General features: G+C 42.5%; 1 protein-coding gene across 2 annotated transcripts in view; it reads right to left on the bottom strand.

Moving 5' to 3' along the window:
• Positions 1-23507, bottom strand: part of palm2akap2 (palm2 and akap2 fusion) — a 157449-nt gene that overhangs the window by 118378 nt on the left and 15564 nt on the right. For both annotated transcript variants that reach the window (XM_048592658.1, XM_020533326.2), the window contains exons 2-3: positions 12951-13031; positions 8940-9070 (exon numbers count right to left, since the gene is read on the bottom strand). In XM_048592658.1, the coding sequence (XP_048448615.1) occupies positions 8940-9070; positions 12951-13031 (212 nt within the window). The remainder of the gene's footprint in view (positions 1-8939; positions 9071-12950; positions 13032-23507) is intronic.

Below are 23507 nucleotides of genomic sequence, written 5' to 3' on the forward strand. Positions count from 1 at the left end.
TGGACTATAACTGGTATCGTGCGATTTCTGAAATTTACTACAGTGCTAAAGTGCTTCAGTTGCTGTAACGTACTTTGGGATGTCCTGAAGCGATGACAGGCAGTATATAAATAAAGCCACTTTTGGTTCTTGGCAAAATTTTTTTACAGAGATCACAATGTTCATGCTTAAAAATATGCATGATCTCCAGATGTTCTTGTCCCTAACTGGGTTGTTGATCAGTTGATGTATACAGCACGTCATGAAATTTTTTCCACTGGCTTTGGTTGATATTACTATCATCCCTAAACATGCTTCTGAAGAATGGCCTCTCTCAGCTGGTGTAACTCAGTGTTTCTGACCTCAGCCAAAATGCTGATCTTGTCAGATATCATGTGACACTTCTCAAACCTTTATTGATACCAAAGAACCACATCCACCTTTTCCATCTCAAATGTTTTCTCTTGAAGACATCACATCACTAGACAAGACATTCACTAATCAGGAAGCTGACACGGGCAGAATGCATGATCAAAAGGCTGATGATACGAACTGTATATGCTGTTGCTGCCTATTTTAGCAGATTTATTACTCCCTATTGGTCATCTAGTAATCCAGACTCCTTCATTAAACTGTGGCTCTAAATCAGGAGACAGTGTGGTGTTGCCAGATGCCATGCACCAGAAGGAGTTAACATCCCATTAATGAGCCACAACTTTCCATGGCACTGTTTACTGGAACCACACTATATTTAGTAAGTATTGTTGGCAATTCCTTTCATAGACTGATGATTACTGGTTTCCTGTAATGACTGGTAACGAAATGCTGACAAGTGATTCTGTGAAAGCTTTGCACAATCTGGTAAGATGTGCTGCAATGAGTAACATCTGATTGAGTCAGATATGGTTTAGGGCTGGAGAGATTCAGTCCATGAAATATGGGATGTCACCTGGGATTTGTCGAATCTGGCTGGGCATATTCCTGGAGATTTTGTGACATGGACCCCCACCATCAACTGAACTGTGTTTACATCCTCACCATAACCCAGAAAAGCTTTACCAGTATCTTTCCAAGTCCCTTTCAAAAATAACCACTGTCTCTGCTTCCATCACTCTTACAGGCCGTGTATTCTGGTTCATGTCAATTCACTGTGTAAATAACTCACATCATGTAAACAAAAGTTATTCGAGTTCTAAATTAACAAGTCTGTGGATGCTCGAAATCTGAAACAAAAACAGAAATTGCTGGAGAAACTCAGCAGGTCTGGCAGCATCTGTGGAAAGAAAGCAGTGTTAATATTTCGAGTGCAGTGACCCTTCTTCGGAATGGATTATTTGAATCCTGTTTGGAATTATTGTTATGCAGAATAAAGCCTATGGGGCAGATCAAAAAGGAATGGTGTCAGGGAAAAAAATAACTATGGAATATTAAACACGCAGAGATAGCAAGAACTGCAGATGCTGGAGTCAGAGACAACACAGGGGGAGGATTGGTCATGGGATGAGGCTGGGGTGTGGGGAGATTTTAAAACTGGTGAATTCTATGTTTAGGCCATTGGGCTGTAGGTTGTGTCAGGTCAAGGAGGCGGGAATGAGAGGGAGGTTTGGACATGGGATGAGGCCGGTGGTGGGGAGATTTTAAAACTGGTGAATTCTATGTTCAGGCCATTGGGCTGAAGGCTCCTGAGGCGGAATATGAGGTGTTGCTCCTCCAGTTTGCGTGTGGTGTCATTGTGACACTGGAGGCGGCCCAGGATGGACATGTCACCCAGGGAGTGGGAGGGGGAGTTAAAATGGTTGGCGACCAGAAGGTGTTGTCATTTATTGTGTACAGAACGCATATGCTCTACGAAACGGTCTCCGAGTCTACGCTTGGTTTCACCGATGTAGAGGAAGCCACATTGGGAGCAGCGGATACAGTAGACCAAGTTGGTGGATGTACAGATGAACCTCTGTCTGATATGAAAGGTTTGTTTTGGGCCTTGAATGGAGGTGAGGTGGGAGGTGTAGGGGCAGGAGTTGCGCTTCCTGCAGTTGCAGGGAAAGGTGCTGGGGTTGGTGGGGTTAGTGGGGAGTGTGGAGTGGATGAGGGAGTCGCAGTTTGAGCAGTCCCTACAAAAGGCAGAAAGGGGTGGGGAGGGAAATATATCTTTGGTTGTGGGATCGATTGTAGGTGGTGGAATTGGCAGGGAATGATACGCTGGATGCGGAGATTGGTGGGGTGATATGTGAGGACAAGGGGGGATTCTGTCTTTATTTTTGTTGGGGGGAGGGGGAGGGGGTTTGAGGGCAGAGGTGCAGGAAATGCAAGAGATGCGGTTGAGGGCATTTTTGATCACTGGAGGAGGGAAGATGCGGTCCTTGAAATAGGAGGATATCTGGGATGTCCGGGAGTGGAACGCTCCATCTTGAGCACAGATGCGGAGGAATTGGGAGTAAGGGATCGCATTCTTGCAGGTTGGTGGGTGAGAGAAGGTGTAGTCCAGGTAGCTATGGGAGTTGGTGGGCTTGAAATAGATGTTGATGTTAAGGCAGTTACTGAGATAGAGGTCCTGGAAGGAGGGGGAGCTATCGGAAATGGTCCAGATGAATTTGAGGTTGAGATAAAAGGCGTTAGTAAAGTTGATAAACTGTTCAAGCTCCTCGTGGAAGCACGAGGCAGCGCCGATACAGTCATCGATGTAGCGGAAGAAGAGGTGAGGGTATAGTGCCAGTGTAACAGTGGAAAAGGGACTGGTCCACGTATCCTATGAAGAGACAGGCACAGCTTGGGCCCATGCGGGTGTCCATGGCCACCCCCTTAGTCTGTAGGAAGTGGGAGGAGTTAAAGGAGAAGTTGTTAAGGGTAAGGATGAGTTCGGTTAAGCCGATGAGGGTGTCAGTGGAGGAGGACTGGTTAGGTCTGCGGGAGAAGAAGAAGCGGAGGGCTTTTAGGCCATCCGCATGGGGATACAAGTGTACAGGGATTGGATGTCCATCGTGAAAATGAGGTGTTGGAGGCCAGTGAATTGGAATTCTTGGAGGAGGTGGAGGGCGTGGGTGGTGTCCCGGATGTAGGTGGGGAATTCCTCGACCGGCTGGGGGGGCGCACAGCAGAGTCAAGGCAAGCGGAGATGAGTTCAGTGGGGCAGGAGCAGGCGGAGACAATGGGTCGACAGGGGCAGTCAGGTTTGTGGATTTTGGGAAGGAGATAGAAACGGGCGGTGCAGGGTTGGGAAACAATGAGATTGGAGGCTGTGGGTGGGAGGTCACCTGAGGTGATGAGGTTATGGTCTGAGAGACGATGTTTTGGGGTCATAATTGAGGGGGCAGTAGGAGGAGGTGTCAGAGAGTTGGCGCCTGGCCTCAGCGATGTAGAGGTTATGTGCCATACCACAACCGCGCCCCCCACTTATCTGTGGGTTTGATGGTGATGGCTCCTCCACTGCCACAATGACACCGTATGCAAACTGAAGGAGCAATGCCTCATATTCCGCCTCAGGTGCCTACAGGCCGTAAACATAGAATTCACCAGTTTTAAAATCTCCCCACCCCTGGCCTCATCCCATGTCCAACCCTCCCTCTCATCCCCATCTCCTTGACCTGACACAACCTGTCCATCTTCTCTCCCATCCATGCGTCCCACCCACCTTACTGACCAACCGCCACCACTCCCTGCATGCACTCACCTATCACCATCCCACCTACCTTCCCCAGCCCCACCCCTCCTCTCTCTGTTTATTTCCCAGCTCCCTTCCCCCTCCCCCATTTCTGAAGAAGGGTCCCGACCGGAAATATCAACTTTCCTGTTCCTCTGATGCTGCCTGGCCTGCTGTGTTCCTCCAGCTCCACACTGTGTTGTCTTATGGAATATTAAACTAGTTTTATAGCTTTTTATGTAATGATAAGAGATGTTTGCATTTTTTGTTGGAGGGTGGTGTCCAAAATTAGGGGCCGTGAATATGAGATAGTGACTAATAAATTCAAGAAGAAATTCACAAGAAACATCTTTATTCAGAGAGTTGCAGGAGTGTAGAACTCAACTAAATGGAGCAAATGGGATTACGCATGTAAGGGAATGTTAGTTAAGTGCACGAAGCAGAAGAAGAGTAGAAGGCCATGTGGTGTTGGAGTGTGATGAAGAGGAATGGGAAGAGGCACAGATGGAGCACAAACACTGGGATAGGCCCGAATGGCCCATTACTGGGCCGTACACTTTATATAGTACTCTCTCTTTGTATGAGATGTATTTCCATTTTACGTGTCAAAATAAGGTTAAGTTAATCGACTGACAGAGCAAGATAAAGGAGAATTACATCAATAATAATGCCTAGGTTCCATTTAGCGAGGACTCTCAGATGTGTGGTATTCTTGTCTGGAAAAAGTAGCTGCTGCGCATGAATTAACAGCTTCAAGAGCTGAGCAGGCTTGTGGTATGCTGTGAAAGGGTATGTCTTAAAAAATATAAGTCTATGTGGTGGTGTATTACAATTCACTCAGGGAATCTGATTTGCTGCAGCAGCATTAACTTTTTCCATGCATGTTGTAGTCTAGAGGGATGGATGGTGATGGTAGAGGCTTCAACAATCACACAGCTGACAAGGAATTTCTCCCAGTCTTACGGCCTGCTGTTGGTGTGTATTGGAAGTGATTTGAATGTTGATACTCAACCTATTCGACTGCGTAATGAATGCACCTTCCTTCGCATCAAGTGCTGGAGTGGCACTCAAACCTACAGCCTGGGAGGCAGGGACACTTCCACTGCACCACAAGATTTCCTTGCAGTCTGACTCGGCATAACCGTCTATTTCTGGGAACAAAGTGGTTTCCTATCCTGTTAGGACCATGGAAACATCACCATGGAAAACAGCCTTAATAAGAATAAGGTCTAGAACACTGTGGCGTTGATTCTCTGATCACACTCCTCACAGGGAGCTCAATTTACCAAAGCACTGTAAAACCTCCCTTGACTGTCTTTTGGAGAAAAAGGGAATGTTTGTTGAAGTTACCCTGGGAGGTGCCAGCTGTGGCTCTGTGAGTAGCACTCTCCCCTGTGCATCAGGAGTTTGTGGCTTCAATTCTCATTCCTGAGACTTAAGATTATCACTTTAGGTTGCTGCTCTCATTCAGAACTAAGGGACTGTTGATGAGGTATTAAATCAAGGCTTTCTGCTTTCTCAAGGGGAAGTAAAAGATCCCATAGCATGCCGTGAAGAAGAACAGGAAGATTGCTTGGTGTTCTGGTTAACAGTAATCCTCAACCAATATTTTAAAGTTGATGATGTGATTATTTGTCCACATTGCCCATAGTTCCCAGCGATGTGCAGGCTAGATGGACTGTCCATGGGAAATGCAGGTTTACAGGGATACAGTAGAGGGACAGATCTGGGCGGGGTGATCTTTGGAGGGTCAGTGTGGATTTGATGGGCCGATTGGCCTGCTTCCACACTGTAGGGATTCCATGATTATATGATTTACTTTATTGCTATCTGGAGCTTGTGGAGTACAAACTGGCTCCTGAAACACTGACTGTAAAGCATTTTAGCACAAGATCATAGAATTGTTGTGTTAGAGAAAGGGCCATTCAGCCCACTATATCAAAGCTAGCTCTCTGACCATTTTAACTTACTGCCTTTTCCCAATAACACAGATCATAAAATCCCTACAGTACAGGAAGAGGCCATTCAGCCCATCGAGTCTGCACCGACCCTCCAAACAGTATCCCACCCAGACCCCTACCCTAACCCTGCATTTCGCATGGCTAATCCACCTAGCCTGATCAACCCTTGTCCCAATGGGCAATTTAGCATGGCCAATCCACCTAATCTGCATATCTTTGTACTGTAGGTGGAAACTGGAGCACCTGGAGGAAACCCATGCAGACATGTGGAGTATGTGCAAACTCCACACAGACAGTTGCCCATGGCTAGAATTGAACCCAGGTCCCCAGCGTTGTGAGGCAGTAGTGCTAACCACTGAGCCACTATGCTGCCCTAACCCTGAATATTATATCTATTTAAATAATCATCTCATGCCCTCTTGACTGCCTCCACTGAATTTGTCTCCACCATGATTTGAGGCAGTGCATTTCAGACCCAATCTACTTTCTGTGTGATAATATTTTATCTCACTTCATATTTGCTTATTTTGCAAATTACCTTATATTTGTGCCCTCTTGTTCTCCACTCTTTAATGACAGCATCAATTTCTCCTGAAATAGTTTGTGCGAGAAAGGGTCAGAATACCTTGTCCGCACACTGCTGCAACTAGAAGATTCTATTAAACTTAACACTGGTCCTTCTAATCTCAATAAATCAAAACACCAAGCTAATTTATTTAAACTAATTATCTGTATCCAAATCCATATTTAATAGGTCACTTAGTGGACGAGAACTTTTTCATTTCTTCTGACTTATATAAACACATCCTCTGGAGAGTCTGTTCTGTCCTGCCTCAATTAATATCCTGTAGAATTTGAAATATATTCCAATTATTATGGATTTTATTAATTCATTATTACTCATTATGAATTTATTAATTCATTAACAGACTCTACTCTTATCTGTTTCTTTGTGGTTAGAATGGCATTATATGTCAGTGGATGACTTGTGTGATGGGCTGTCATAAGACAGGCTCTGATCATGTGTGTTTAATTACGTGAAGGTGTATCAAATTTGTATACAATTAAAAAGGCCATTTGGCCATTGTGTCTTTGCCAGCCCTTTGGAATTAGTTCCCTTCCATCTTGTCCTTTCTCTCCCAAAGCTCTGTATTTTTTTCCTCTCCATCTATTTATTTAATTTGTTCTTTGAAAGTTGCTATTTAAACCACTTCCACAACCTGACAAGGCAGTGAATTCCAGGTGAGAACATCATTCATCATAAAAAACGTTCTCATTGGTCTCTTTTGTCTTTTTGCAATTTCCTTCAATCTGCATCCTCTGGTTACTGGCCATTCTGCCAATGAAAACCGTTTTTCTTCATTTACTCAATGGAAACTAAAGGTGTTGCCATTTTCAGGAGTTAATTATCTTTCAAACCAGGATTGAGATATTTCTCTCGTTACCAGCTGAAGGTCACCAAAACTGCTCACTGTGTCCACAATTATATTGCTTGCAACTGTAGAGCTAAATGTTAACACTTGGCAATAGGAAAGCTAAGTCAGTGATAAATTAATAGATCACATGATGGTGGTGAGCCTCTGAAAGAGAACAAAAGTCTAGACCTCATGCTAACTGTAATTGTACATAAAAACCGAAAGAACTGCAGATCCTGTAACTGTACATAGTTAGCATAACGGGAAGAAACATTGCCTTGAGAATACCTTAGCTTCCTGCAACTCTCTCTGTAGTATCAAACTGCACCTGACCTTCTCCAAGGCAAATCACAACAGAACAACCATATGTGTTTTCATTTGAGACTCATTCAACATCTCAAAGCATCGATTCATTCATAGTGTGATTGGGCATATATTTCCTCCCCAATACATTAGCACAGGGCAGGGACAGGACAAAAATACATCCTTTTTGTTAGGGCTTTTCATCAACTTAAGTGAACACCCATCCAACTCAATTGTCCTGACCCTGTATTGTGTAGATGGATGTGGAATACAGTCAGGTTTTTGGTTTCCTGTCTTTGTTGCTAATTTCTGTGTCTGTCTATTTTCGGAATCTTTGGACTTAAACTACTATTTCAAAGTGATATAGAATCAGAGCTGAAAAGTCTTTGATAAGATTTTGAATTAATTTGCAACAGAAAAAATACAAAATTTTATATTTGAAAGTGAAGAAAATATAGATGGAGTTAGTCCCACTTGGAATTTCTGTTTTTACTATAAGTATATGATGGAGTTTCTCCATTAACTTGCGCAGCTGTCATTACCAGAAAGCACCTGCTGATTGAGATATGGATTTAAGAAATGTATTTAAAGTGATGTTTGCCGAGTTTGTGGTCACTGTCAAAACAGAAGTAATGTGGCATTCCAATTTAAGGCATAAACCACCTCTTGGCTATAAACGGTCCTTTGGAGTATAGGAAACAAATGTTACTTACTTAAACCGTAGGGTTCTGATACTCAAACTTATTCAGGATTTTACTTGGGGGTTTATGCCATCAGAAATATTCAATTCAATCGATTACTTCTCTTTCACTGCTGGCAGCTTGCATTGGCCTTCACTCATTGCCTCTTCTTTCCTCTACTGAAGAAACTGACTGCTTTTAGAGTTTGGCATTACGCATAATCAACTGCCCTCAGTGCCTCTTCTTCTCAGGTTGACCTGGTTCACAATTACTGGCAGATGATTCGTTGGGTGAGGTGGGAGAACATGGTCTTAATTAACCACCCTTGAGTGTGTAAGTGCTCCAAACATCATTAGACGCATTGGCAGTGGAAAAAAGCATGCTCTTCTCCTAGTCAATGGGTTCCACATTGTTATCTTTAAAGTATTGCACTTTGCTACATAACATTGGCAACTCTCTAAAACAGGACAGTTTTACCCTTTCTAGCATCAACATGGTTCAGGCTGGGAATCAAACCAGGAACCTTCCTTTTGTCCTTGTCCCATCTACCATGTTGCTCAAAAACCTTGCTCATTTCCAACTTTCCCAGTTCTGATGAAAGGTCATCAACCTGAAAATCCAACCCTGTTCTCTCCCCTCAGATGCTGCCTAAATTGGCTGAGTATTTCCAGCATTTTGTGTTTTTATTTCAGTAATTTCCAGCACCTGCGTTATCCTATATGCTGATCAGGGATCTTCCTTGTGCTTTTGGATTGGTTCAATGCCTGGGAGGATTCCTTATTAGTGAACGCACGAACGTATGGGTGATGAAGCAATCAGCCATTATTTCCTGTACATTTCTACACCTTTCATGTAAATACGCCCTTTTCTGAAGCAAATCAGAATTGAGATTCTGGATTGCTGTTTCTGGAGGGAAGTGGATCATTAACCGATAATGGTTTTTATTTGTTCATGCCCATCTAACCTGCTAATGGCTTCCTCCAGTTTTTTTGCCTTGCTCTCGTCTGATTGGAGCTGCTTGCTTCTGGCATCTTCCTCTTCAGCGGACACAGCAGGGATCCCTTGCAGCAGCCATCTCTCTCGCGTGGCTTTGGACTGGTTCAAAGGGAAGAAAAATCCAATGAAAACTTTACGCCATCAAATAGACAACTCAAAAACCAGTATCATCGATCTCCAATTCTCTTCTCTCCATCACTGCCGGCTGTGCCGTCAGCTCTAAACTCTGGAATTCTGTCCTTTAACCTCAACATCACTCTAACCCCTCTCCTCCTTGAAGATGTTCCTATGTCTTTGACCACACTTTTGGTCTCCTGCCCTAATACCTCCTTATAATGTTCAGTGTTAAATTTTGTCTGGTGGCTTTCATGTGAAACATGTGCTATTCCACCACATTAGTAGGGGGTTTGTGCAAATGCATGTTGTTGTACTTCTGAAAAATTTCAATCATTTGGGGACTTGACTTTTTTGATCTGAGCTTGGTTTCAGCTGTTTGAATGGAACATGGAATTTATCTGAATGGTTCTGTGGATTCCTACGGTGCTCAGCCTCTGAGAATTAACAGGCAAGATTTTGCATATCTGGAAGTTTTCTGTGCAGAACTGGGTAAAATAAAAACACCAGTTTCAAAGCCACCCTGCAGGACAGACGCTTCAGCAGGCCACACATCTGCAAACATTTTTAAGTCAATCTCATGTGTCTCATTTTAGTTTGTTTTATAGTGAATAATATAAAAGTGCCCTGCCACATGTCATTGATAGCACAAACATTACCTTCCACTCAGCTGTCATTGCAGAAAATTACATGAATATTGCTGGAAATAATTGTTGAAATTGTTGCCTTTCAATCATCAGGACAATTTACAAGAAATGTACAGAGGAACCCAACATTTGTATTGCACGAGAGGAGAGTGTTGATTGGTTGGTAAGTGGACTCTGATTGGTAGAGGCATTGCCATGGAGAATGCACCCATTAACGCCGATTGACAATTAACTGTCAGGCTTTGTATTGACAATTAGATTGTTCAATATCTCCTGCTCGGGTCAAAATGCTTTCAGCAACAACCAAACAACAACTCTCATTCATACAGTGCCTTTACTGTATTAGAATGTCCTAAAAGATAAAAATAGAGGACAGGTTTTGTGTTCAGGGTCAGGATCCTAACACCTGGGTCAACAGAGAATCCTGACCCCACACTATGCCAGGCGCAGACACATGGCTTCCATTTTGCATACATTAGAGGTTGGAGGGCACCCTCACCATCAAATTAAGGAAGGCAGGGGGACTTTCAGGGTTGGAAGGCCAATAGGAAGCCCTTGAGTAGTGAGGAGACTGTATCCTGTAGTTTGAGGTAGGAGGAAGTGTGTGTGCGCGCATATGAGATTGTGTGCGTGTGTGTGAGTGAGAGACAGAGAGAGAGGGAGGGAAGTGATTCTTTCATGAGGTACCCTTACAAGGCTTACATTTCTGATGTGGAAAATGAGCACAGCTTTGAGGCCACAATTATAGAGGTAAAATCCCGCTGCAGCTATGTCCAGGTGTGTGATTGCGGGCAGGCGCTGCAGGGGAGAAATTCCTCCTCATCTCAGTTCTAAAGGATCGTCCCTTCACTCTGATTCGGTGCCCTTGGGTTCTAGTCTCTTCTACTATTGGAAACATTTTCTCTATGACTAGTCTATCCAGGCCTCTCGGTATTCTATAAATTTGAATCAGATCCTCCTCATCCTTCTAAACTCCATAAAGTATAGTGCCAGAACCCTCAACCTCTCCTCGTATGACAAGCCCTTCATCCTTGGGATCATTCTTGGGAACCTTCTCTGGACCCTGTCCAAAACCAGCACACCCTACCTTAAATAAGGGGCCCAAAATTACTCACAATATTCCAAATGCTGTCTGACCACAGCCTTATACGGCCTCAGCTCTGATATCCTAGCCCGCTTGGAATGAATGCTAACATTGCATTTGTCTTTCAAACTGCCAACTGAACCTACGTGCTAATCATAAGAGAATACTGAACTAGGACTCTTTGTACTTCAGATTTCCAAAGCCTTTCCCCATTTAGAAAATAGTCTACATCTCTACTCTTCCTACCAAAGTGCATAAACTCACACTTTCCCACATTGCATTGCACCTGCCACTTCTTTGCCCCACTCTCCTAGCCTGCCCAAGTCCTTCAGTGGCCTCCCCAGTTCCTTAACACTTCCTGTAACATTTTGAAAATTGAAACAATGATTAAGGATTATAAATTTATTTCGGCTTCTGTGCCTGTCTAATCACTGACTCCAGTCGATGTCAGTGTCAAGGTTCTTGAACAGCAGCTGCCTACACATGTCAATGAACACCTTTTAGAAACTTGCACCTTGCAAAAGGGTGATCCGGTATATGAACATACAGTGCTTCGGAGCGAATGGTTGCAGATGTGGATTGGAATGGAAGATGAACCCCCACCCTCGTGATTTGCCTTACACAGCAGTGGTAAGTATTGGAGATTGAACGGAGGGAAACACTTTGTTAGCAGCTGGTGTGTGTTTAAAAAAACACTCCTCCATCTGAATTTAGCAGCTTTCACTAAGAATTTCTAAGTTAGTATTTGACATCACTGACATTGGCAGCAACGGCTTTCAGTGGCTCCTGTGATATGTTCTGACTTGATCAGGCCCTTTACTAGACCAACACCAAGCCCTCTTTTTATCGCAGAATGGTTCCTTTTGACAGTTGATGCGCCATTGATTAAAAATCATTGCCACAACCTGTAATCAGTTGGCGTGCAAATGCCTTCCAGTTAGCAGATTTATTACAATGTTTGTTGGACTGGAATTAAATCCATATTTTGCAGTAGGACTCAATTTTTGTAACATATTTGTTTGGCAGTCATGTTCTCCTCCTGTGGCCTGTGAAGTATTATTGTAGAGGATGACATAACTTCTTTAAAAAAGTGCCATGTGGAACCAGTTAAGGATTAAGAATGCAAGAAGCTGGAGGAGAGGAGGAGGTCACATAGTCCTCAGGTTTTCAGTGCTGTTCAGTGAGATCATGGCTGATTTGGCAAATCCATGATGTACCGGACTGGATCATTTTTACTGATTTCAAAATCGAAACAAGAATATAACATTTCTCTCTGGGTTTCTGCAGTCATCGCAGACTGGCTCACCTTCTCCTTTGGTGGTAAAGATAATGCTCAAGTGAAATGGAGCAATTTTATCCCAGTTCCTTGTTTTTAGTGGGAGTCAACAGCTGACGACCGCTCATGACGCATTTGAAACGTGCTTTAGAATTTGCCAGACCCATTGGCCAAAAACAATAACTTGCATTTTATATAGCGCCTTAACATGGCAAAATGTCTCAAAATACCTTAGAGGAGAGCTATCAAATAAATTTTTGGACAGGTGTCAAAAATCTCGGTCAAAGGTCAGTTTAAGGGATGACTTGAAAGAGTAGACATGGTTTGAGGGGCAAAGTGGTTCAGGGAAGGAATTTTTAGAGCTCATGGCTAGGCAGCTGAAGGCACAGCCTGATATGGTGGAGTGATCGGTGATGCATAAAATGGCCAGGATTAGGGGAGCACAGGTTCCTCCGTTAAGCTGCAAAAGGTGCCTGCACGGTGATACAGAAAGGCTTTACGGAACTGAGCAGCCACTAGCGGTGAGGTATATCATCAAGGCTTAGTGGGAAAGACCCAATTTCTATGCTGACTAGACTGGGAAGTGATATTAACATGGGATTAAAAAGAAGTTTCTTTTTTTGGAAGACTGTCAGTTATGACACTAAAACAGATAAATCTCACCCCCCCCCCACCCAATGAAAATATTCAACATTGGAAGAAACCAACAACTCACATAAACATTTGTAGTGTCAACTGGATGGAGGACTTTGCCAGTGTTTAATGATACAAAGCAATTAGACACATGTGCAATGAGCGAACATGACTGCATTGAGGATGTGATAAACTTATGCTGTGCTTTGCTATCAATCTTCCTACCTTATGGTGCTGCAGCTGAAGTATTTTATCTTCGAGCTGGTGCCTCTTGTCTTCTATTTCTGCCTGTCTCCGCCTTTTCTCCTTTCGAGAGAGAGAGAGAAAGAGAGAAAGCATGTATTAGAGACAAAAAAAACTGCAGTTGCTGGAATTCAAGGTGGACAAACAGGAGGCTGGAAGAACACAGCAAGCCAGGCAGCATCTGGAGGAATGGAGAAGCCAACGTTTCGGGTACTACCCTTCTTTAGGACTGGATGTAGGGGTAGGGGGTGGAAGGTAGAGGAATGGTGGTGATCGGTGGACACCGGTAGTAGGTACGACCTGGTTGGTTGATGGGAGGGATGAATCCGGTTGGTAGCTGGAAGGGAGGGTCAGGAGGTGGAGTAGAAGGGAGATGATGGGGCTGGAAATGGAGCCAGGGGTTGGGTGGCAAGGGTATTTGAAATTAGAGAACTCAATGTTGAGTCCTCCAGGCTGTAGGGTGCCCAGGTGGAAGATAAGGTGTTGTTCCTCAACTTTGCGTTCCAAGTCACTGCGACACTGGAGAATGATTAAACTGGTAGGTGATTACCAATATAATTCTTTTCTTTACATTTCTGTGTGAACCAACAGACATCTTATCTTAAAACTTATATTTTCTTTCTGATGCACATCAACAAAAAATATAATACGCAGAATTCAGCTGTGGTCAACACTGTGTTCAGTACTTGTAAGTTTTACCAGTACTGATACTGACAATGTGGGTATTTCTAAAAGCATGCATAGGAGATTGCAGTGCAATGGTATTGTTCCTATTGAGAGGGTTGGCTTATGAGGAGAGATTGAGTAGACTTGGACAATACTATTTGGAATTTAGAAGAATGAGGGGTAATCTTATAGAAATATATAAAATTATGAAGGGAATAGATAAGATAGAAACTGGGAGGTTGTTTCCACTGGCGGGTGAAATTACAACAACGGGGCATAGCCTCAAAGTAAGGGGAAACAGACTTAGGACTGAATTGAGGAATTCAGAGGTTGGCAGTCTCCATTGTCTCTTTTCTCCCCGATTTAAAAAAAAAGTGCAATGTGTACAAATTCCTTTAGTTTACGTTAAACAGAGTCCTGTGCATTAATACATTTGGCTTCTAGCGCACATAAATGCTTGACACTGCAAGGCCAACTGATAATTTCTGAAGAAGGGTCTAGGCCCGAAACGTCAACCTTCCTGCTCCTCTGATGCTGCTTGGCCTGCTGTGTTCATCCAGCTCTGCACCTTGTTATCTCTGATAATTTCAAACTGGTTTCCACTGTAATTCTCTGGATCATCTACTGTAGGATTGCACGTATATTTGTTCAGAATGATTGGCACAACACCCATGGTGTATTGTCAGTATAACATGTTGTTTGATATGGTCCACCAGTTACTGACTCTAATGGCTGACTACCTGACATCACACTGCGAATGAAACTCATATCACATTACTCATTAGTTTGGGAGGCTAAATATCCTTTTGGATTGATCACAACATCCTGTTAGTGTAGGTTTACAAAGTAACTTGCTTCTTTCATAACTTTAAATGCTGCCATGAATGTACCATTCTGTTAAAACGGAGGTAAACGGTTTAAGACCTGAAATTTTGAAATTGAATGTTAGCTCATTTCATCTTTATTATGTTTGACAATACTTTGTATCCTCTCACTAGCAAGCAAGGAAACCAAAAAAAAGGGACTTATGATGTATAGTGCAGAATTTTATCATTAGTTCCGTAACAAATGAGCCCTTTTTTAACATTCCACGCAAGACCAGTCTGTGCGGAACTCACGTCCAAACCTGTGACCTTGTAAGGACCAGGGCAACAGATATATGGGAGCACTACCTGTACCTGCAAGGTCCCTTCCAAACCACACAGCAATGTGACTTGAGACCACATCACTGTTCCTTCACTGTCACTAGAACAAAATCCTGCAACTCATTTTTCATCAGCGCTGTAGCATACCTCAACCCAGTGAACTGCAGCAGTTCAAGAATGTAACTCAACACCAACTTCTCAAAGGTAACTGGGGATGGGAAATAAATAGTGACTGATCCAGTTAACCTCACATCCCGTGAATGAATGGAAAAAGCAAAAGGCTTCTTTTCGGATTGTGAAAATGTGATTTGCAAGTCTCTTTAAAGTGCTAGGAATTATTTTTAGCGAGTGAGTAATTCATCCGACTTCACAACTAAAAGGTCACATTAAAACACCTGATAAATCACTGTCAGAAAACAGAACAAAAACTAGTAAAATGTACATAACAAAATAAACCACCCGACCTCCCCCATCCTTGCCAACTTTTATATTATAAAGAAGAAACAACGACAAAACAATGTCCAGATTTTCATTCCCTTTGCCAAGGCCTCACAGAGTACAGAGATTTGGAGATAGCAGGTAATCAATCATTTGAAGATAGTAAATAATGTTACATTTAAAGCTTAATATTAACAAAATATGATGGAGCAATTTTAATCCTAACCACCTGGTGAGAACTTGGTGGGTGGCCAAATGAAGTTTCTCCCACCCATGGGAAAGTTACCTGAAACGTGTCGACTCAGATTTCTGAGCTGCCCTCAAAGCTAGTGAGGTCCTTCTGCAAAAATGGAGATTGGGTCCAAAAACACCATCAGGTTCTGTCTACAGCTAAACTTGGTCTTGAAAATCAAAGAGCATTGGTGCCTTGCTGGGAAGTCTAAGCAGCCTCAAACATTGTGGGGTCAGGAGGATGAGGGAATGCTTTCCGAGGCCTGTCAAAGAACAATGCAGCTTTCCGGGCCCTGGCTATCTTCCCTTTCCATCTGTGACAGCCTTCCAGAAATTTCCTCCACCGACCCTCGGCGACTCTCCAGAGGTCACCTCTTATTTCCCATTCTTTCTCTGAACATGACCGGTGGGGATGAGGTCCCTGAGTTATCGTGTCATCTGTAGCTGTTGAACTTTTTTATCCTAAGAATTTGTTCTCAAGAATCTGTACCTAGGTACCTACGTACCTAAGATGGTGCCGTAGGTGGTTACTTGTAAACTTTTCACTGTACTCATGTGAATATATGTGATAATAAAGCTAATTCAATTGAACTTCTAACTCTAACCTTGTGCTGCCTATAAATGTCAACTCATCCTGAACTCTGCTGCACATTTCCTAGCTTGCACCAAATCCTGTTCAACTATTACCCCTGTGCCCCTGACCTTCATTGGGTCATGGTTTGGCAATGCCTCTGTTTTAAATTATTCATCCTTTTTTTCCAAAACCCTCCATGGTCTTGGCTCTCTCCATCTCCCTCCACCTTCTCCAAAACCACAACACTCTGGGATATCTATGTTCTCCAAGTCTGGCTACTTGGCCAGCCCTGACTTTCACTAATTCTCCATTTGTAGCTTTGCAATTGGCTGCCAAGACCCTAAACACTGGAATTCTTTCATCAAACCTCCTCCTAGCTTTAAGTAGCTCCTTAAAAGCACTTCCTTTGACTGAACCATTTGGTCACCTGTTCTAATACTTTGCAGTGTGGTTCAGTGTCAGGTTTTATCTGAGAATCTCCTAAGATGCAGCTTGGGTTTTAGTATATGAAGGGTGCAATCCAAATGCAAGTTGCCCACCAGCTAACAGCAACCTATCCCACAATTAAAATATTTTCCTCCGTTATTCATTAACGGGATGAGGGCATAGCTGGTTAGGCAGCATTTATTGCCCATGCCTAATTGTCCAGAGTGCAGTTAAGAGTCAACCACATTGCGGTGGGTTTGGAGTCACATGTAGGCCAGACCAGGTAAGGATGGTAGTTTCCTTCCCTAAAGGACATTAGTGAGCCAGCTAGGTTTCTCCCAACAATCGGCAATGGGTTTATGGTCATCATTAGACTCTTGATTCCAGATATTTATTGAATTCAATTTCCACCATCTGCCGTGGCAGGATTTTGAACCCGGGTCCCCAGAACATTATCTAGGTCTCTGGATTAACAGCCCAGTAATAATACCACTAGGCCATCACCTCCCCATGCTCTTAAGTGGTTATTTTTGCGGTGAAGCCAGCCATGAACCTTGGTACAGCTGTCTTATCATGCATATTCCAGACCAGAAATAGCTGTTCCTTTAAGAATGTCACATGACATCACAACTACACGTGACGTTCCAGTATAAAGGCACCCACCTTACCTGTAATCACCCTGTAAAGCCATAAGACCATGAGGAATAGGAAGAGGAGTAGGCTGTTCAGCACCTCAAGCCTGCTCTGCCATTCAATAAGGCCTTGGCTGATCCAACGTTCCTCACATCTGCCTTCCTGCCATTTCCCACTATCTCCGATTCCCCTACTGGTGAAGAATCTGTCTCATCCTATGATGTAAACAGGACTCTGCCCCCACAGCTCTCTTTGGCAAACCCTTTAAAAGAGCCTTTAAGTGCCTTTAAGAGAGCCTTTAAAAGCCTTTAAGAGAGGAAACGCCTCCTCATCTCAGTCTTAAGTTGATGCCATTTTATTCTGAGACTTACCTTTTGGTTTGAGACTCTCCCATGATGGGAAACATTCTTTCAGCATTTACCCCAATATGATTCAAAGAGATCACCTCTCATTCTTCTAAATTCCGGTGAGTGTAGTCTCAACCTGTTCAACCTTTGCTCATAAGACAATCCCTCCATACCAAGGATCATCCAGCGAACTTTCTCTGATCCATCTCCAATGAAATGATTTCTTTTCTTGAATAAGGGAACCAAAACTGCTCACAGACTCTAGATCTGGTCTCATTAATAACTTGAACAGTTGGACTAAGACTTCTTTACTCTTTTACTCCAAGTCCCTTGAAATAAGGGCCAATGTTCCATTAGCCTTTCTCGGACTAATGCTGTCAGTATGGTGTCTTCAGTCAGTCAGCTATGCAATCTACAGCAACATCATTAACCACAATATCTAGACTGTGTGTACGTCTGTGATACTACTGCCTTGTAAGTAGTGTTGCAAATAAACTTTGAGATATCTGTCTCAACAAGAACTCAATTCTCAGAGTATATATTATGTAGACTAAAATATAGAAAACCAACATTCTGGCAACATTATAAGTAGACCTAAAAGCTAGTCACGATGTCTAGTTAGTGGCTGTTAGTCAACTCTAAAGGCTGAAAAAGTGAGAGCAGTCTGTCAGCTGTTAAAAGTATATCCTAAACAGTCATCCATCACACATCAAGTTTCAAGTTGAACTTACAACTACCACAAGATCAAAATGGAACAACCTAAAGGCTACAAAACTGTATAGAAGAACTGTGACTATTCTAGCTCTCTCTTTCAAAAAAAAAGTTTATAAGAGGCCTAGAACAACTCCAATTTAAAAAAAAAAGCAATTTAGTTGCACTGAAGGACAGGCTCAATCTAAGGAAGTGATCCTGGAGCAAAGAACAAAAATAAAACACAAAAAAAATGCTTTCTACACTGAAAAGGTATTACTACCGTCCTGACATCAGTCAATACTGTCATTATTTTTCCCAACAACACACAAAAAAGAGAAAAGATGCATGCTTCTTTTTTGCCTGACTGCCAGCAAGAGGCACTCCCTTTGGAACTTTTAAAGGATCAGTGACTAAAGCTGCAATAACAGTGAAGAAGAGAGAAGCCAAACAAAAATACTGCAACATGAATTTTTGTTTTTAATTTTTAAAGAGCATAAATTTACACTAGAAAAGTGGAAAGCAAACATCTCACATGGACTGGTGATCCGTCAACACTCTGTCAAAACTTTAGTTGTTTAAAGGAATAATCAGTCTTTCCTCTCTACATCAGCAGGTAACTGACAAAGAACAAAACACAGTCAACCAAATGCTCACTTTGGATGAGTTAAGAACAATAGCAATTCTCAGGTATTTCTGATGTCAACTGCAAAGGTCAAGTCAAAAGGTTTCAGATTTTCAAAAATCAACTTCAAGTTTGAGAGATTTTCAGGTTCCATAGGTTTTAATTCATGTCATGCAGACAATAGCCAGGTGAGAGGATTGACCAATTCATACGCAGATGCTGATGTAAAGGTATGGACGTGATTTTACTGAAGTTAGCTTAACTGAAAGGCTTATGGTGTAGATCATTCCCTCCACGCTCATAAAATCCTTCAGCAAAGCACTTCTGGATAAACCAAAAGAATATACCATTGGTGCTTTACCCAGGTAAGGGAGCAAGTTCAAAGCAATTGTAGTAGGCCAATGGCAAGGCTGGAAGGTGTAGGGAGGGCTGGATGGCTACAGATATTGAGGCTCTGGTAAAGAAAAAGGAGGAGGCATATATCAGGTATAGACAGTAAGGATCAAGTGAACTCTGGAAGAGTATAGAGGGAATAGGAATACACTTGATAGGGAAATCAGGAGGGCAAAAATGAGACATGAGGTAACTTTGGCAAATAGGGTTAAGGAGAATCCCAAGAGATTCTACAAAGAGTTACTGGTGAGACAATAGGGTCCCTTAAAGATCAACGAGGCTCTCTACGTGGGGAACCACATGAGATGGGTGAGATACTAAACAAATATTTCGCCTTGGTGTTTACTGTGGAGAAAGACATGGAAGCTATGGAAATTGGGGAAATGAATATCTTGAAAACAGTCCACATTACAGAACAGGAGATGCTGGAAGTCTTAAAATGCATAAAGTTAGATAAATACCCAGGTCTTGATCAGGTGTACCTCAGGATATTGTGGGGATCTAGGGAAGAGATTGCTGGGCCCCTTGCTGAGATATTTGTATCATTGACAGACACAGGTGAAATGCCGGAAGATTGCAACGTGGCTAATGTTGTGCCATTGTTTAAGAAAGGATGCAAGGAAAAGCCTGGAAACTACATGTGGTGAGCCTGATATCAGTTGTGCGTAAATTGTTGGAAGGGATTCTAAGAGATAGGATTTACATGCATTTGGGAAGGCAAGGACTGATCAAGCATAGAAAAGTAAGAGTTCGAGATTTTCATATGAACACACAGGTTGACAGAAAGATGCCATGTGTTGTGTCCAGTCTAGGTCATGTGACACTGTAATGAAAAATAGTCAAGTCCTGTGAAGAAACAGACAACATGTCTGAACTGTATATTGACAAGCTCCAATCCCACAGCATGATGACTCAGATACTGAAGATACCACATTACGCAAGAGCCACAATCTAGGAGAAATGATACACATCTATCTGCAAAGATAAGCATACCGCAGACTGATGCTACACTACCGAGCGGTGGTAACTGTAAGGATCAGAACTGGTTGTGAAATACAATCAACCAAAGTGTTGTTTGAATGTAAGGAGTCAAGATATCTATATGTAACCTTGCGCCTGTTTATTTAAAATGTCTTCCACTTTTTAAAGTGAGAAGGGGAATGTTGTGTTTTGACATAGATTCCAGACCAGACAGATTTGTATTTTTAAGGCAGTTACATGATCTCAGGGCATGTCTAAAGGTATCTGCCTCATCTTCAGTCACTCTGTATGTAATGTTGTTAGTGTAATGTCTTTAGTCAGGCAGCTATGTGTATGTAATGTATAGTGACATCTTTAAGCACAGAACCTAAACTGTGTACACTCTGTGTACATCTGTGATATTGTAGCCGTGTGCATAACTAATGTTATAAATAAACTTCAAGACATCTGTCTCAACAAAAATTGATTCTCTGTGATATAATGTTACATGGACTAACATGAAAAAGACCATGAAGCACATTAGAAAGTTTTCTAACTATTGCTGTCACAAAGAAAAACAAGAAAAACTAGCCAGATTCCTTGACATGACTCAGCTATCAGCATGCATGTTTCATGAAGTGTGTTAACAGCTCTCCACAACAACTTAACTTTCTGTCTTCTGGAAAATCTCACTTCTCCTAATCCACAATGAGCTCTGTGTGAAACTTTCATGAGAACTTTACTCATCAAAATTCAGTCTGAATTTTCTGGGTGGTAGGTGGCAAACTTGGAGGGTGGGGAGGAGCTGGAGGTTTAGGGAGGAGCTGTGATGAGGCAGTAGTTGTGACCATCAGTAGCCTAGGAAACATATTGGTTGCTGCACAGCAGAGGCTGTCAATTTGAATGTCTAAGGCTCCAATTAGGAGCAACATAGTGGATTCATTGACATTTTGCCAATGGTGGAACAGTCCCATGCTACGATTGGAGATGCCCAGTAACTATAGTTGATTTTTCTGCAGCTGCCTAAGAAGGCCATTACAGTGGTAGGAAGATGTTGCACCAACAAATAGCTACAACCGTGGGAATGCCATTACCTTGAGATACGTTTTTGCTCCTGTGCTCTTTTGGCCCTTTTCATGTTCCTCAGTTGTGGGAACGGAGATGTCCTCGTGTCTCCTTTAATACCTCTGCTCATCTCTATTGGTGGGGCTGCCAATCTTTCCATGCTGGATAGTTTCTTGTTGGTCCTTCAGATTCAGGAACCTTCCTGAATCATCTTCAATGGGATGTTAAACATGGAGGTGGCTCAGCTGGTTTCTGGGTGGCTCAACTGTTACCACTCTCACTACTCAAAAAATGGTGGAGCAGCAAGAAGACCCAGGTATGACACTTGATTTATTCATGTGTCAAAATGTTAGTTATCCTGCTTCCCTGCCTACCCCCATAGGGTTGGTAAACTTCAGCCCACTTTCTCTGCTCTGACTGCATAATTGATGTCCTTCATTCCCGCTACCTTTCTATTAAGTCTTCTGCGTATTCACTCCAGGATGTAGGCATCGATTGTGGTGAAAGTTTAACTCTATGTATGATCTATGGTGAGAAGGTGATCTTTAAACCAAACAGAATTTGTACCATCAGGCAATTAGCAAGCCAGCTAAGTGTCACTGCTTGGTAAAATGGTCTTGAAAATTGGTTATAATTCAGGTAGACTTGGGAGACAATTGGTGTGGTAAGTGTATAAACTTTGGGAGCAGGACTGGTCATACTAAGGTACACATTTACACGGAGTCAGGAATGTTTTGTGGACATTAATATAATGGCAGCCAGCAGCCATATGTAGAAGTGCTGCCTGTGTGTCCAACAGTTCGATGTTTTGCGACCAGGAGAGAGGGAGCATGGTTTGATGCACATTCTACAGTTCAGTGCTGAGGTTCAAACAGACAGGGTTTTGGTTATTGCAAGGGCCTTATCTGGCGATGTGGAAGTCATAGATTTTAGTTGTAAATGTCCTTGAAGCAAGTAACGTCAGTGCACCTGTCATAGCCTTTCTTTTTAAAAATCCACTCCTCTTTCAATTTTAACAAAAGAAAGGAACCAAGTCATTTAGTTTCAAGAAAAAGGACTGTTTGACTGATAAGCCACCTAATCTAGATTAGTAAAAAGTAGTATCTGGATATGTATTTTTAATAAAGGTCTTTATTGACATTTCTCCAAAGAAAATTATGTTATGAATACTTGACTGAGTTTTAAAAGTTTGTTACGATTTCAGCTTGGATGTCTGAATACACAGTCTAACTGACAGTCTAAAGAGATTACTAAAGGATTAACTGTTAATGTGGGGTCTGATGTTACTTCCCTTTGTAAGAGTTTAATCACTTGAGATTTAAAGGCTTTGAATGGGTTCTATGAATGGGAGTTTTCTTTCACTATATAAAGTGGTAAGCGCTTTATTTGATTCTTAGGATTTCTCTTCATTACCACCTGGCTTTGGAGATCTGCCCAAGCGGATACGAGTTGCTAAAGAGTTGGCACGAAGGGCGTGAGGGATCATTGGTGCATGAAGCCTAGGGGAAACAACAGGGATGAAGTCTCGGAGAACTGAGGTGGATCTTCTAATCAACCAACCTACCTCAGCGCTCACCAGCCCCAATGGCAGCTTAAACTCCACTTTCAGGGTTAACAGAATCAACTCCCCTCCATGCCTGCATGATTTGAGACTCTTTTTACTTGGATGGATCCAGTGAATCAGGAACTTTCCCAACTTAAGCTCTCAACTTGGTTATAAAAATCCAGCCTGATGTTTCTGTCCCATTTGGAGCCGCACTGAGTCTTCTTCAAGGAGCCTTTCCTTTGGCTTTTCATTGCTTGTTTATTTCCAGTCTATTTAGATTCCTATAAATATTTTACTTAAATTCAATTTTGGGGGATTGGATATGGGATTATAGAAAGTTCTTGAGTCAAAAATCACACCTCTCTGTCCCTCTGAAGTTGTTTTTTTTAATACTTTTGTGACAAGTTAATCTTGATTATGTAATAAATAACAGAGCACACCATTTAGAAATTTGAGAGCCAGACTAACACATGATTCAACAAGGCTTATTATTTACAAGCTTTTGGATAACCCGGAACCTTCAACTCTAGAATGCCAGAATACAATGGGGAGAAGTGTGCTTCAGAGGTACAAAGCCTTGGTTAGACCACACCTGGAGTCACTGTAAGCCATTCGGAGTACCACAACTCAAGAAGCAGAGACCTGCCCTGAAAGAAGCACTGAGTGGATTTAACACCATTGAACACGGACTGTCAGGCATCAAGTTATGGGGAGGTGTCACACGTGTATTCCCTGGCATTTGGATGGTTCAGGGCTGATTTGGTCAGTGTTTTCAAGCTGTTAAGAGGAAATGATTAGGA

The sequence above is a fragment of the Rhincodon typus genome, chromosome 3 (assembly GCF_021869965.1).
Source record: "Rhincodon typus isolate 14 chromosome 3, sRhiTyp1.1, whole genome shotgun sequence".
NCBI classification, from domain to species: domain Eukaryota; kingdom Metazoa; phylum Chordata; class Chondrichthyes; order Orectolobiformes; family Rhincodontidae; genus Rhincodon; species Rhincodon typus.